Source organism: Salvelinus namaycush, chromosome 40, assembly GCF_016432855.1.
Source record: "Salvelinus namaycush isolate Seneca chromosome 40, SaNama_1.0, whole genome shotgun sequence".
NCBI classification, from domain to species: domain Eukaryota; kingdom Metazoa; phylum Chordata; class Actinopteri; order Salmoniformes; family Salmonidae; genus Salvelinus; species Salvelinus namaycush.
In genome coordinates, this window is record NC_052346.1 from 2,257,316 (window position 1) to 2,272,705 (window position 15,390).

Here is a 15,390-nt window from a genome sequence, read left to right on the forward strand (position 1 = left end):
GTTATTTTACACCTAGGGTTACTATACATTATTTTAACCCATTTTATAAGAGATTCTCCAAAATTGAAATGTTCGAGGCATTAATATATAAACTCCAGTTGTACTTTATCAAAAGCCTTTTCTATGTACGCTATGAATAGCAGGCCTGGTTTCCCAGTTTTTTTTATATCTTTCTGTTGTTTCCAGTACTTGCCTCATATTATCTCCAATGTATCGCCCATGTAAAAAACCTGTCTGATTTAGAATGAATAATGTCTGACAATACCTTTTTAATTCTATGTGCTATACATTTTGCTAGAATATTTGCATCACAACACTACACACATTTATTTTACGGACTGGGTCTTTATATTTCCCATTTGTATCCTGTTTCAGTAATAATGAAATCAGACCTTGTTAAATGTCTGATAATCTACCATTTACATAGGAGTGGTTAAAACATGCTTTTAACGGTCCTCTGAGTATATCAAAACAGGACTTAAAGGCTTTAACTGTATCAAGAAGTTCCTCCTCTGTAATTTCACCTTTACATGAGTCTTTCTGTACAGCTGTTCATTTTACATTATTTATAGAAAAAAGCCATACAATTAGCTTCGGTTAGAGGAGATGGAGGGCACTGAAATAAAAACATATTCCTGGATAGCTGAACATTCTTAATAGTGGAAATGATTTCTGATTTACTTTTGAAATCATCAAACAATGATTCTGCTGTCTCTAATAAGGTCTCTTTTACCATTTCTCCATCCTGGAACAGTTTCTTGTGCTTTGCTAGTATGCGACTCACCCGATATGATGCAATCGTGGCTGCCTTTGATTTTGAGCTTGGCTTTGTAAATATCGATTTTTGGGCAGCTAGTTGTGACTTCAACTCTTTTACTTTTCTCTTCTGTAGTTCACTTTTAGCTGGAAAGTCACTTTCATATTTCCTGTGAACAGTTTTGAAATGCCTCTTGACATTTCCCTTCTTAGCATTGTTTGAATGGCAGATCAGACACACACATTTTGAATTTGTTGTGGTGAAAAAATAATCTTCCTTCCACTCACTGTGAAATTGGTATATTTTCGGTTTCTTGCTGCTTGGTCCAGCACTCATATTAAAAACGTAACTGCAACTTCATAAAAAAAATGTAACAAAACTAATAGCACTGGAACAACAAATAATATTCTGTTACAGGTCTGTTGTAGGTCTCACTAGCGTGGAAACGGAAACGTACTAACTGCAGATGGTTGCTATGGTAGCGACAGTTTGGAAAACAAATGTAGCAACTATAGTTGGTCCAATTTTATGTAAATCAAGCAGTTTTTATTTATTTTATTTTGGCTGTGCGATAATATTCAAGAAAGAAGCTAACCTGTGAGCAAAGCTTACGGTGCTTCAGAACTGTGGACCTTATTATTTTTAAGCAGGCTCGATGGTAACGCTGTGAATTGCAAAAATATATTTTGAAAAGGTTTATGCGGTCTACTAGAAAGAAGTTCGCCGTCGAACGCGATCGACGCCCTGGGCACCAATGCTCTAGAAAGTGTGCAAATCATTCAACTCCATTTTCTGCTACTTGTCTCCGAAGTGGGATAACACGTTTATCAAATTTCAAAGAAGCATAACTTTCCCATGTTGAAAAAGAGCTGATTAGGCTACCATTTATTTCAGGTGTGCTTATGAATATATAAGTGGAACTAATGGTGGGGTACTCAAGGGGAGGTTTGGGAAATACTGCTCTAGAGTCTACGGCTTGGCTTGGTTCTTTATACAGTTCCTTAATGTTACCTATATGTTCTCTCTCCTCCTCCCCAGTGATCGGCGAGCCGGTGAAGTTGGAGTGGTTTAACCCCCAGGGGGAGCGCATCGTGTCGTCCCAGCGTGTGGCCCTGCACACCGGTGAGGACAGCTCCAGGCTGACCATCTACAACGCTGTAGTGGAGGACGCGGGCATCTATCGCTGCCAGACCACCGACGCCCAGGGACAGACGCAGGAGGCCACCATGGTGCTGGAGATGTACCGTGAGTTTCACTTACATGCATATGTAACAGAGAAGAACACACACACCACACTCTCTGCATTCCCTCTGTATCCATTCCAGCCTCTGTAGCGGTCCTTCAGACATACAAAGACATGAGTTAAACGCATCGCCGTCTCCTCTGTTAGATCATAAAGATACACCATATTTACATTCCATTGCACCGCCGTACCCACTTGCCCATTAAAGAGTGTAATGAATGTTCGCTGGGTCTGGTGGTGTGTGTGATGGATAGTACTGAATGTGTGTCGACGACGGAGGCAGGCTCTAATCGTATGGGAGAGGGAATCTTCTGTGGCCGTTAATGGGACGTGATACACGGAGGAGTTCTGCCGCTGGTAGCCATCTGGCAGACGCTTGATTTGGATCACCGGTGTGGTGTGTGTACTGTGTGTGTGTGTACATATGCACACAGGCATGCCCACGCACACCTCCACACACACACGTGCGCACGCACCCACACACACCCCTCTGGAGTGTGCTTACCTTTCGCACCCGCTCCACAAGTCCCCCTACCTCCTCTGACCTCCTCTCTCACGCACCACAGCTTGGCAGCCGTATCCATGACAACATCAGTCAGCCACCGTTCAGCTCTGTGTGTTCAGTAAGTATGAGAAGTAACAGGGAGATAGTCACCTGAAGGGCTTGAGCAGGCGTGTAAAGTACCCAGCACCCATCTGAGGCGATACCGAACATGATCTTCTTGTGATTAACACCACATGTTATGAAAAATGGAAGCCGCTTTAAATGTGCTGTACATGACCATTTGTGAGTCGTGATGTTCCGCACACACACGTGCACACATCTTGACATTATTATACAGTGGGGCAAAAAAGTATTTAGTCAGCCACCAATTGTGCAAGTTCTCCCACTTAAAAAGATGAGAGAGGCCTGTAATTTTCATCATAGGTACACTTCAAATATGACAGACAAAATGAGAAAAAAAATCCCGAAAATCACATTGTAGGATTTTTAATGAATTTATTTGCAAATTATGGTGGAAAATAAGTATTTGGTCACCTACAAACAAGCAAGATTTCTGGCTCTCACAGACCTGTAACTTCTTCTTTAAGAGGCTCCTCTGTCCTCCACTCGTTACCTGTATTAATGGCACCTGTTTGAACTTGTTATCAGTATAAAAGACACCTGTCCACAACCTCAAACCTCATCTTTTTAAGTGGGAGAACTTGCGCAATTGGTGGCTGACTAAATACTTTTTTGCCCCACTGTATGTGTTCGTGCATCACGACTCACAAACTGACGAAAGCTATCCATATTCAAACTCAAATTATAGCTTTATTATAGCTTACGGATAAAAGACTATAATTATCTGCACTGCTGAGTAATTGACAGGTATAGAGTTTCCAGCACCGGCCAACAGAGATCCACTTCAGATAGGAGACAGTGGAGGCAGTCGATGTCCCACCTGAGGGAGCTCCAAGAAAATTGGCTTGTCACCCCACTTTGACAGTTGCCCTTGCAGCTATGTGGGCAATGACTGAAGAGAAATTCTCACTGTGTTACCAATTTGACGGTGTCAAGCGAGCGGTAGACTGTTACACGAGAGGATTTGTTTTTCTTGCTGATTTTCTTGTCGAGCAGGGTAACGACAAAGGATACGGGAAATGAAAACAAGTACAACAATGTGTTTGAATCCCAGGGAGAGAACTGTGGGATGGAGAGAGAGGAGGTGTGAGGGAGAGGGAATGTGAGAGAGAGAGAGGAAGTGAGGGAATTAAATGGATGGCGAGAGAGAGAGAAAGCTGGAGAGAGAGGGGTGAGAGAAAGCTGGAGAGAGAGGGGTGAGTGAATTTGAGAGAGGTGGTGAGGGAAGGATAGGGAGAGAATGAGAGAGAGGAGGGTAAGGGAATTAAAGGGACTGACAGAGCACAAGAGAGGGTGTGAGGGAATGAGAGAGAGAGAGACCAAGCGACGGAATGAGAAAATGAAAAACAAAATGTATACACGAACAGCTCTAAAACGTGCCGTGGAATAAAACCGGCAGATGAGGGGGGTTGAATCTCACATTCAGAGTCAGTAGGATGCAAGGCACGTTAAAGAGCGGCGAGGAGAAAAAAGCACGTTTTGGAGAGCCGCCTGACATAAATCACATTGCAAAATGCTAATGTACTAGGTTGCAGTGATCTAGTGGAAGGGACTGAAATAAATAGGGCCATGCACGTGATTTATGCACACTTTAATTTTGCCACACACGGTGGATAACCCGGTGGTGTTACACACTTCACGTGCCACACACACGCACGCACACTCAGTTTTTCTCTCCATACACCATACACACATACGCCGTGTGATAAGTCGACGGAACTAGCCAGCACTACGGCTTCTGAGAGGGTGGTGGAGTGTTTTATAAGAGAAGAGAAACGCAGGTTCCAAGTCAGCTTTCCCCAGGTGAAATCTATCAACCACCTGCCAGGGCTTGTCAGACAGGTGCCACAGCTTTAAACCGGCACAAGTTGAATCAATCATTTGATTACAAACAGAACTTTCGGGGTGGGAGGATTCATTCAATATGCTGTGGGAATGTTTCTGGGACTTTTTTGGACCTCAGATAATCAGAGTTGTCTCAGTGGTGTTGAACCATAGACAATATGTAAAACAGTTTGTGCTATAGAATGGAGTTTACTCTCTACTCACCTGCAGGGTTTCCCATACTCGGGCTCTGTTCCAAAGTCCACCCTCGCCTACTACTTAGAACGAGGCAATGTATTGGCCATGCATTCTAAATGGTATACTTGCGTGAATATTGTAACATAACCTCTCCTGGAAAAACATGTCTCTAATGTGACTTCACTTCCTGTTACCTCATTTCCTATGTGACAGAGAAGCTGACGTTCCGCGACGTGAGGTCCCCCCAGGAGTTTCGTCACGGCGAGGCGGCAGAGGTGGTGTGTGATGTCATCGCCTCGCCGGCACCCGCGGTCTCCTGGTTCTACCAAAAGGGCTTCAAGAGCATGGAGATCACAGAGGAGCACTACAGTAAGTCTGCTTATGGTCATTTGATACATGCTGCCTCTGTTGATGTGCTGGTGAACCTTATTTGCTTGTTAAAATAAGTACCTAATTACCAGTTGGTTAGTTAAAGCCTAACTTTGTAAAGTGCATACTGTAGCTACCATAATAGCAACATAACTTGACTCTTGAAAAGTAATCTATTGAGCACTACAGACCATATAGAAATAACTTTCATGTGAACATGTCATTGGATACGTTTGATCCATGTTTTTAAAAAATTTGATGGGCACACTCTTTGATGGTATTTTACAGTCTGCTTTTAATGAAGCAGCTGATAATTACATTATAATTGATTTCAGTAGCCAATTAACGGTTTGCTAGCGCATCAAAATATGTAACATTCAATTAATTCAGTTTATATGTCAGATTGCTTCACACACCGTTTCGAGACATATCAGTTGAATAAATGTGCTTACTGTAGAATGTGGATGTGTCCCAAATGGCACCCTATTCCCTATGCAGTGCACTACTTTTGACAAGAGCCCTATGGGCCCTGTTCAAACATAGTGCACTATATAGGGAATAGGGTGCCTTTTGGGATGTAAACAAACCAATGTTATGAAAAATGTTTTCCCCAGATTGTGTCAGGGGTTTGATGCTATAAATAGCAAGTTCTAACAATAAAAGCCACAGCATGTGATTTCATTAAACATATTGTTGGACAATAAAACATGTTAACGAGCCTGCCTAGAAGATGGAGAGTGGAGGATGCAAATGTCAGTCGGTGGTCTGATGCTCGCTGCCATGTTGTTGAGATCTATGGGAATCACTTCTTCCTTTCTTCATGGCTACTGAATAGTGAAAGAACAGAATAGTATTATTATTATTTATTTATTTATTTTTACTTGATTTATTTTGTATAATTTTTTCACTTATTTTTTTGTGTGCTTATGTTGTTGACATACAGTATGTGGGGATATGAAGGGGATATTCCATCTGTCTTGAACACTGATACTATAAGTGACAGCACAGGAAATGATTCCACCATATTTCTCTACTTGACTTTTTCTTCATTAAATTAGTTCTTTCAGATCATTGCTCCTAAAAGGAAAGGAAGCAAAGTGTTGTATACTATTGGAACACATCCTGTAACTAAGGAGGAAAGGAGAAGGAAAGAACGGTGTCTTAGATTGGAACACATCCTATGGCCAAGAAAGAAAGAAAGAGAAGGGAAAGTTGTTTTAGACTATTAGAACTATCAGGTTTCAGGTAAGACCCAAGTGCAGACAGTGTTGAAGTAACAATGTTTAGTACAACAACAGGGGCAGGCAAACGACAGGTCAAGGCAGGCAGGGGTCGATCCAGAGTAGTGGGGCAAAGGTACAGGACGGCAGGCAGGCCAAGCAGAGGTCGGTAATCCAGAGTAGGAGCACAGGACTGCAGGCAGGCTCAGTCTGGACAGACGAGTCAAACCAGGAGGGCGAGGATAAAGAGAGACTGGGGAAAAGCAGGAGCTGAGACAAAACGCTGGCTGACTTGAACAAACAAACGGACTGACACAGACAGACAGACAACAGGGGATAAGTGGGGAAGATGGGCGACACCTGGAGGGTGGTGGAGACAAGCACAAGGACAGGTGAAACAGATCAGGGAGTGACAAGAACGCAGTCGGGGGCTAGAAGGATAGGAGAGGGAAAGTAATGTATCTTAGATTATTGGAACACATCTTGGGGCTGAGAAAGAATGGAGAAGAAATGAAATCTATCTTTGACTATTGGAAACATTCATGGCTCGTTCATGATGGACAGAAGTTAATTTGCAGGTTCAGACTTGTTTACCAATACTCTGTCACCCAATCATTACTTTTCCTCCTCCTACACTTTCCCCCTCATCCACCCATCACATAGACAGACTTCCTGGGCTGATTAGGAAAAGGATTTGTTTGAAATCTTTGAATGTAGTCAGGTTTTTTAATTGAATTTCAAAGTGCGTAGAAGGGAAGGGCCTATCTCCCCTTGCCGTACGGTAATGATTAAAGGTAGAGATAGCAGTGTGTTTTTTTTTATTCCACGCTAATTACGGGACAAGGTTATAAATGCGTTTGCGCTTGACAGAGAGAGATAGGGTTCTCACTTATCTGCTAGTGACAACAATAAAGGATGGGAAATTTTTGTGAACTGCAGACCTAATTACTAAAGTATTTATCTCACTTCTAACTTTATTTTAAAAAGCTAAAAGTGGAAAAGGTTTATGAAAATAGTATTTGATAGCAAGTATATGACTGGAGTCATGAGACTTTCTTTCACTCTTTCCTTTTTATCGTTTTCCTTGTATCTTTCTTTCCATATTTCCTGTCTCTTTCTAACTCTCTTTCAACCTTTCTTTCTTTCTTTCTCATGCTCTATCCCCCTATCTCTATCTCTATCGCTCTCCCCCACCCTCTATTTATCTTCTGCCCTCTCTCCTGTGAAGGCAGGTTCCAGGTGCTGCCCAACAACAACCTGCAGATCCACAAGGTGACCAAGGCGGACGAGGGCATGTACCGCTGCGAAGCGCGAGTGGAGGCCCGCGGCGAGATCAACTTTGTTGACATCGAGGTGGTGGTGAATGGTGAGTAGCTATAGCGTCCACTAATACCTATCCAGTCATATACAGTGGTGAACGAAGAGTTAGCCACCTAGCTAGCATAGCATACCTACTCTCCCCTTGACTATCATATCCAAAACGTTCAGTTATATATGTAACCTTGGTTCTCTGAAGGATCAAAGTTCAACAAATCAGAATCATTAAAACATAACCTACATAGACATATTTTTCCTCTCACAGTAGCAGCCGGGCCTGATCTCAGAGCAGACTTATGAAGACTAGCGTAGCATACAGTACGGCTACCTGCTCTCGTTTTGCACATTTCAAAATCCTATCCGACCATATACATTGGTCCCTTCTACAATAGCAGCCATACAGCAGTGGTGTTAAGGATGAGAAGCCCCATACAGAGCCACAGTGTAAAGGCTCCCTTAGGCCAGGCACTGGGGTGTATCGATCGGTGGCATACAGAATTGTTGCTCCTCTCAGGGTGAGAATAGAGTCACCTAGTGAGACAGAATCATTCTCCCCTCCTACACTCCACAGTTACAGCACATGGTTGCCAGCTCCCAAACAATCGCACCCCAGAACTGAACGCTTGAAACGCTTATCGGTCCAGAGACACTTGGTCTCTCACATAGCAGGAACGTCCGTCCACGGTGGCGGGGATTAGATTGTCAATAGTGGCGGAAATCTCTGATCTGATTCAATTCAGGTTCTCTTTTATTGACACAAAAATAATCATACCCGGTGTGTAAGAATCGAGTCATTGATTCAGAATGAATCGTGTTTATTGTGTTGGTCACAGGAGGTTGGTGTCGCCTTAATTGTGGAGAACGGCTCGTGGTAATGGCTTGAGCAGAATTTGTGGAATGGTATCAAATACATCAAACACATGGTTACCTGTGATGGACAGCGGTTTGAATCTAGGTCTCCTGCGTGTTACAAGACTATTAGCCAACTGAGGTGAGGCCTGGACAAGATATTGGGGGGCCAGTGCAAGTTCAGGTCTCAAGCAAGGTTACTCATCATGCAAGTGAACTGTGGAGTTAGAACTGTGGAGTCACTGAATTGTACTGTGTTGAACAATATGATCTGAGCACTCACCTCAGATCGGCATAGTTTGAGAGAAAGAACAAACTCACCGACCTAGACAGGCTCATTATAGAGCTACTTAATGATGGTCAGTTTGGCTGCCACCGCTCCTTTGATTTCCTATATACTCACACGATTTCTGTGATTGAAGACTTCAATTAACGCCAGCTCTGGGTTTTGTAGCCCAAAAAGCAAAAGGTTGTCATTTTTAATTACCTAATTTGTTCTCAGCAAGGCCCCAGAGAAGCCAGGAACGCGAGCCACCTGAGAGCGTTTCGGGAGTGATTGAAATGTGATCTCTCGCGAGCTATAAGCACAGGTTACGCATGAGCGCCCACAATATTGTCTCGGCTATCCAGCTCTTCCCACCTAATGTAACGAACGCACTCTGGGAAAAAAAACACGGATTGCGTTCAATTTAGAGCACCACTTATAGTTGTGAGGAAGATCCAATAAGCTTGCTCAATGAGGCGAGTCCTATTATCCGCCCGGCAACATGACACCCACGATCCGGCTACGGAGATGGGACAGTCCACCGCCGCCATCACTATAGAGTGTGTCTGACTGAGACAAGGAAAAACTCAGAAGTAACCCACTCGGCACAAACTGGTTGAATCAACATTGTTTCAACGTAATTTGTCAACGTATTGTGGATTCTATGTGGGAAATACATTGGATTTGAAAAAAGTAATCAACTGAATTATTTTTATTTTTATGTATTTCTTTTTTCAGGGCGTGATCAGCTTTAATATTGCAGATAGATTGTGGCTTCTATCAATTTCCAATCCCCCATATATGTTTTGTAAACATATACATTACCAGTCAAAAGTTTGGACAAAACTACTCATTCAAGAGTTTTTCAATTTTTTTACTATTTTCTACATTGTAGAATAATAGTGAAGACATCAGAACTATGAAATAACACATATGGAATCATGTAGTAACCAAACAAGTGTTAAACAAATCAAAATATATTTTATACTTGAGATCCTTCAAAGTAGACACCCTTTGCCTTCATGACCGTTTTTCACAGTCTTGGCATTCTCTCAACCAGCTTCACCTGGAATGCTTTTCCAACTGTCTTGAAGGAGTTCCCACATATGCTGAACACTTATTGGTTGCTTTTCCTTCACTCTGCTGTCCAACTCATCCCAAACCATCTCAATTGGGTAGAGGTCGGGTGATTGTGGAGGGCAGGTCATCTGATGCAGCACTCCATCACTTTCCTTCTTGATCAAATAGCACTTACACAGCCTGGAGGTATGTTGGGTCATTGTCCTGTTGAAAAACAAATGATAGTCACACTAAGCACACACCAGATGGGATGGCATATCGCTGAAAAATGCTGTGGTAGCCATGCTGGTTAAGTGTGCCTTGAATTCTAAATAAATCACTGACATTGTCACCAGCAAAGCACCCCCACACCATCATACCACCTCCTCCATGCTTCACGGTGGGAACCACAAATGCGTAGATCATCCATTCACCTACTGTGCTTCTCACAAAGACACAGCGGTTGGAACCAAAAATCTCACATTTGGACTCATCAGACCAAAGGACAGATTTCCGCCGTTCTAATGTCCTTTGCTCTAATGTCTTGTCACGTTCCTGACCTGTTTTCTGTTGTTTTTGTATGTGTTTAGTTGGTCAGGGCGTGAGTTGGGGTGGGCATTCTATGTTATGTGTTTCTATGTTGGGTTAAATGTGTTGCCTGATATGGTTCTCAATTAGAGGCAGGTGTTTGACGTTTCCTCTGATTGAGAACCATATTAAGGTAGGCTGTTCTCACTGTTTGTTTGTGGGTGATTGTTGCTGTGTCTGTGTTTGTGCACCACACGGTACTGTTTCGTTTTGTTTAGTCTGTTCGTGCGTTCTTCGTTTTATGTTAGTTCGCATGTTCAGGTCTGTTGACGTCGTTTGTTGTTTTGTAGTTTGTCTTGTATTTTCGTATTCGTTGTTATAATTAAATTCATTATGTCTACATACCTCGCTGCGTGTTGGTCCGATCCATGCTCCTCCTCGTCTGAGGAGGAGAACGACTTCGACAGCCGTTACAGAATCACCCACCAACAAAGGATCAAGCAGCGGGGTAACGGGCAGCAGCGACAGCAGCGGCCAATTACACAGGACTCCTGGACATGGGAGGACGAGCTGGACGGAAAAGGACCCTGGGCAGAGCCAGAGGAGTATCGCCGCCCCAAAGCAGAGCTGGAGGCAGCAAAAGCAGAGAGGCGGCGTTTCGAAGAGCTAGCTCGGCAGCAGGAGCCGGATCTGGGTTACACCACTTGGGAGGAAATAGACAGGTGGTCGGTTGACCCAGGGAGAGTGCCGGAGCCCGCCTGGGATTCGATGGAGCAATGTGCAGAGGGATACCGGCGAATGAGGTTAGCACGACGACGCGGTAAGAAGCCCGTGAAGGAACCCAAAAAAAATCTTGGGGGGGGGGGCTAAAGGGTAGTGTGGCGAAGGCAGGTAGGAAACCTGCGCTCACTTCCCATGCTTACCGTGGAGAGCGGGAGTACGGGCAGACACCGTGTTATGCGGAAGAGCGCACGGTGTCTCCTGTACGTGTGCATAGCCCGGTGCGGGTTATTCCACCTCCCCGCACTGGCCGGGCTAGATTGAGCATTGAGCCAAGTGCCATGAAGCCGGCTCTACATATCTGGCCTCCAGTACGTCTCCTTAGTCCGGTGTACATGGCAACAGCCTTACGCATGGTGTCCCCGGTTCGCCTACACAGCCCAGTGCGGGTTATTCCACCTCCCCGCACTGGACGGGCTACGGGGAGCATTCAACCAGGTAAGGTTGGGCAGGCTCGGTGCTCAAGTGAGCCAGTACGCCTGCACGGTCCGGTATATCCGGCGCCACCTTCCCGCCCCAGCCCAGTACCACCAGTGCCTACACCACGCACCAGGCTTCCAGTGCGTCTCCAGAGCCCTGTTCCTCCTCCACGCACTCTCCCTATGGTGCGTGTCTCCAGCCCAGTGCCTCCAGTTCCGGCACCACGCACCAAGCCTCCTGTGCGTCTCCAGAGCCCTGTACGCACTGTTCCTTCTCCCCGCACTCGCCCTGAGGTGCGTGCCCTCAGTCCGGTACCACCAGTTCCGGCACCACGCACCAGGCCTATAGTGCGCTTTGAGAAACCAGTGTGCCCTGTTCCTGCTCCCCGCACTAGCCTTGAGGTGCGTGTCTCCAGTCCGGTACCACCAGTTCCGGCACCACGCACCAGGCCTACTGTGCGCCTCAGCAGGTCAGAGTCGGCCGTCTGCCCAACGCCGCCTGCACTGCTCGTCTGCCCAGCGCCGTCTGAGCTGCCTGCCCAGCGCCGTCTGAGCCATCCGTCTGCCCAGCGCCATCTGAGCCATCCGTCTGCCCAGCGCCATCTGAGCCATCCGTCTGCCCAGCGCCATCTGAGCCATCCGTCTGCCCAGCGCCATCTGAGCCATCCGTCTGCCCAGCGCCATCTGAGCCATCCGTCTGCCCAGCGCCATCTGAGCCATCCGTCTGTCCCGAGCCATTAGAACCGCCCGTCTGTCCCGAGCCGTCAGAGCCGTTCGTCAGTCAGGAGCCGCTAGAGCCGTCCGTCAGTCAGGAGCCGCCAGAGCCGCCAGCCAGTCAGGAGCCGCCAGAGCCGCCAGCCAGTCAGGAGCCGCCAGAGCCGCCAGCCAGTCAGGAGCCGCCAGAGCCGCCAGCCAGTCAGGAGCCGCCAGAGCCGCCAGCCAGTCAGGAGCCGCCAGAGCCGCCAGCCAGTCAGGAGCCGCCAGAGCCGCCAGCCAGTCAGGAGCCGCCAGAGCCGCCAGCCAGTCAGGAGCCGCCAGAGCCGCCAGCCAGTCAGGAGCCGCCAGAGCCGCCAGCCAGTCAGGAGCCGCCAGAGCCGCCAGCCAGTCAGGAGCCGCCAGAGCCGCCAGCCAGTCAGGAGCCGCCAGAGCCGCCAGCCAGTCAGGAGCCGCCAGAGCCGCCAGCCAGTCAGGAGCCGCCAGAGCCGCCAGCCAGTCAGGAGCTGCCAGAGCCGCCAGCCAGTCAGGAGCTGCCAGAGCCGCCAGCCAGTCATGAGCCGCCCTTCAGTCACGAGCCGCCCTTCAGTCATGAGCCGCACTCCAGTCATGAGCTGCCCTCCAGTCATGAGCTGCCCTCCAGTCATGAGCTGCCCTCCAGTCATGAGCTGCCCTCCAGTCATGAGCCGCCCTCCAGTCATGAGCCGCCCTCCAGTCATGAGCCGCCTTCCAGTCATGAGCCGCCCTCCAGTCATGAGCTGCCTTCCAGTCATGAGCTGCCCTCCAGTCATGAGCTGCCCTCCAGTCATGAGCTGCCCTCCAGTCATGAGCTGCCCTCCAGTCATGAGCTGCCCTCCAGTCATGAGCTGCCCTCCAGTCATGAGCTGCCCTCCAGTCATGAGCTGCCCTCCAGTCATGAGCTGCCCTCCAGTCATGAGCTGCCTTTCAGTCCGGCGCTGCCATTAGTCCGGCGCTGCCCTTCAGTCCGGAGCTGCCCTTCAGTCCGGAGCTGCCCCTCTGTCCGGAGTTGCCCCTCTGTCCTGAGCTACCCCTCTGTCCTGAGCTACCCCTCTGTCCTGGGTTACCTCTCTATCCTGAGCTACCTCTCTGTCCTGAGTTGTCTATATTTAGGAGGGGCCTTGGTGAAGGTTCCTGGACCATGGTCGGGGGCGAGGGTCGCCACTCAAGGGACGCTAAGGAGGGGGACAAAGACAATGGTGGAGTGGTGTCCTCGTCCTGCGCCGGAGCCGCCACCGCGGACAGATGCCCACCCAGACCCTCCCCTTGAGTTTTAGGGGTGCGCCCGGAGTTCGCACCTTGAGGGGGGGGGTTCTGTCACGTTCCTGACCTGTTTTCTGTTGTTTTTGTATGTGTTTAGTTGGTCAGGGCGTGAGTTGGGGTGGGCATTCTATGTTATGTGTTTCTATGTTGGGTTAAATGTGTTGCCTGATATGGTTCTCAATTAGAGGCAGGTGTTTCACGTTTCCTCTGATTGAGAACCATATTAAGGTAGGCTGTTCTCACTGTTTGTTTGTGGGTGATTGTTGCTGTGTCTGTGTTTGTGCACCACACGGTACTGTTTCGTTTTGTTTAGTCTGTTCGTGCGTTCTTCGTTTTATGTTAGTTCGCATGTTCAGGTCTGTTGACGTCGTTTGTTGTTTTGTAGTTTGTCTTGTATTTTCGTATTCGTTATTATAATTAAATTCATTATGTCTACATACCTCGCTGCGTGTTGGTCCGATCCATGCTCCTCCTCGTCTGAGGAGGAGAACGACTTCGACAGCGGTTACATGTCTACTGTTTCTCTTATTATTATTGGTATCCTTTAGTAGTGGTCTTTGGAGCAATATGACTATGAAGGCCTCACAGTCTCCTCTGAAAAGGTGATGTTGAGATGTGTGTTGCTTGAACTCTGTGAAGCATTTATTTGGACTGCAATTTCAAAGTTCTTGAGCTCTTTCAAAGTTCTCCAAATTTTCCAGATTGACTGACCTTCATGTCTTAAAGTAATGATGGACTGTTGTTTCTCTTTGTTTATTTGAGCTCTTCGTGCCTTAATAAGGACTTGGTCTTAACAAAAAGGGCTATTTTCTGTATACCACCCCTACCTTGTCACAACACAACTGATTGTCTCAAACGAATTAAGAAGGAAATAAATTCTACAAATTAACTTTTAACAAGGCACAACTATTAATTGAAATGCATTCCAGGTGACTACCTCATGAAGCTCGTTTAGAGAATGCCAAGACTGTGCAAAGCTGTCATCAAGGCAAAGGGTGGCTACTTTGAAGAATCTCAAATATACAATACTCGTTTAACACTTTTTTGGTTACGTCATGATTTCATATGTGTTATTTCATAGTTGTGATGTCTTCACTATTATTCTACAATGTAAAAAAAAATAGTAAAAATAAAGAAAAACACTTTAATTCGTTTTTGTGTCCAAACTTTTGATTGGTACTGTATGTATTATTTTACATATATACACTACCGTCAGGACAACAGTTTTCAGCTGTGCTGGCATAATTGCAAAATAGTTTTAGAATGATCAATTAGTGTTTTAAAATTATACACTTGGATTAGCTAACACAACATGCCATTGGAACACAGGAGTGATGGTTGCTGATAATGGACCTCTCTACACCTATGTAGATATTCCATAAAAAAATCCAGCTTCAATAGTCATTTACAACAGTTACAATGTCTACACTGTATTTCTGATCAATTTGATGTTATTTTAATGGACAATTTTTAAAAACTTTTTATTCAATAACAAGGCCACTTCTAAGTGACCCCAAACTTTTGAAAGGTAGTGTATATCCCCTATCTACGCAAAAGTGAAGACTCGCTCTATCACAACTCCTGCTTGCAGACACACATGGGCTCTGGCATTTGCAACCATTTTCCTTACTCACTCATTTAATGCATCACACTTTTCCAATCAAACAGGCACCCCATCTTCCTACACAACCACACTCCTCTCACAAATACACCCGTACATACCCACATACTGTGCCTTTTTATGTTCTCTGTTTGTCGTGTTTTTATTTCGGGCTTTGGGTACTTGTGTTCCAGTTCCTTATATTTTCGGATTTATTTTGTCATGAATTGTCCTATATTTGATCTATTTATAAATACTATAAATAAAAATAGAATACAAATTATTTTACAACATTCTCTAACTAAACTATAGTTTTGGCAAGTTAGTTAGGACATCTACTTT

General features: G+C 45.9%; 1 protein-coding gene across 1 annotated transcript in view; it reads left to right on the top strand.

Annotated features, from left to right (window-relative positions):
- LOC120033168 (neural cell adhesion molecule 2-like) overlaps positions 1 to 15,390 on the top strand; it is a 171,590-nt gene that overhangs the window by 81,038 nt on the left and 75,162 nt on the right. Inside the window, exons 3-5 of the mRNA XM_038979452.1 lie at positions 1,796 to 2,002; positions 4,861 to 5,016; positions 7,465 to 7,602. Coding sequence (XP_038835380.1) covers positions 1,796 to 2,002; positions 4,861 to 5,016; positions 7,465 to 7,602 — 501 coding nt within the window. The remainder of the gene's footprint in view (positions 1 to 1,795; positions 2,003 to 4,860; positions 5,017 to 7,464; positions 7,603 to 15,390) is intronic.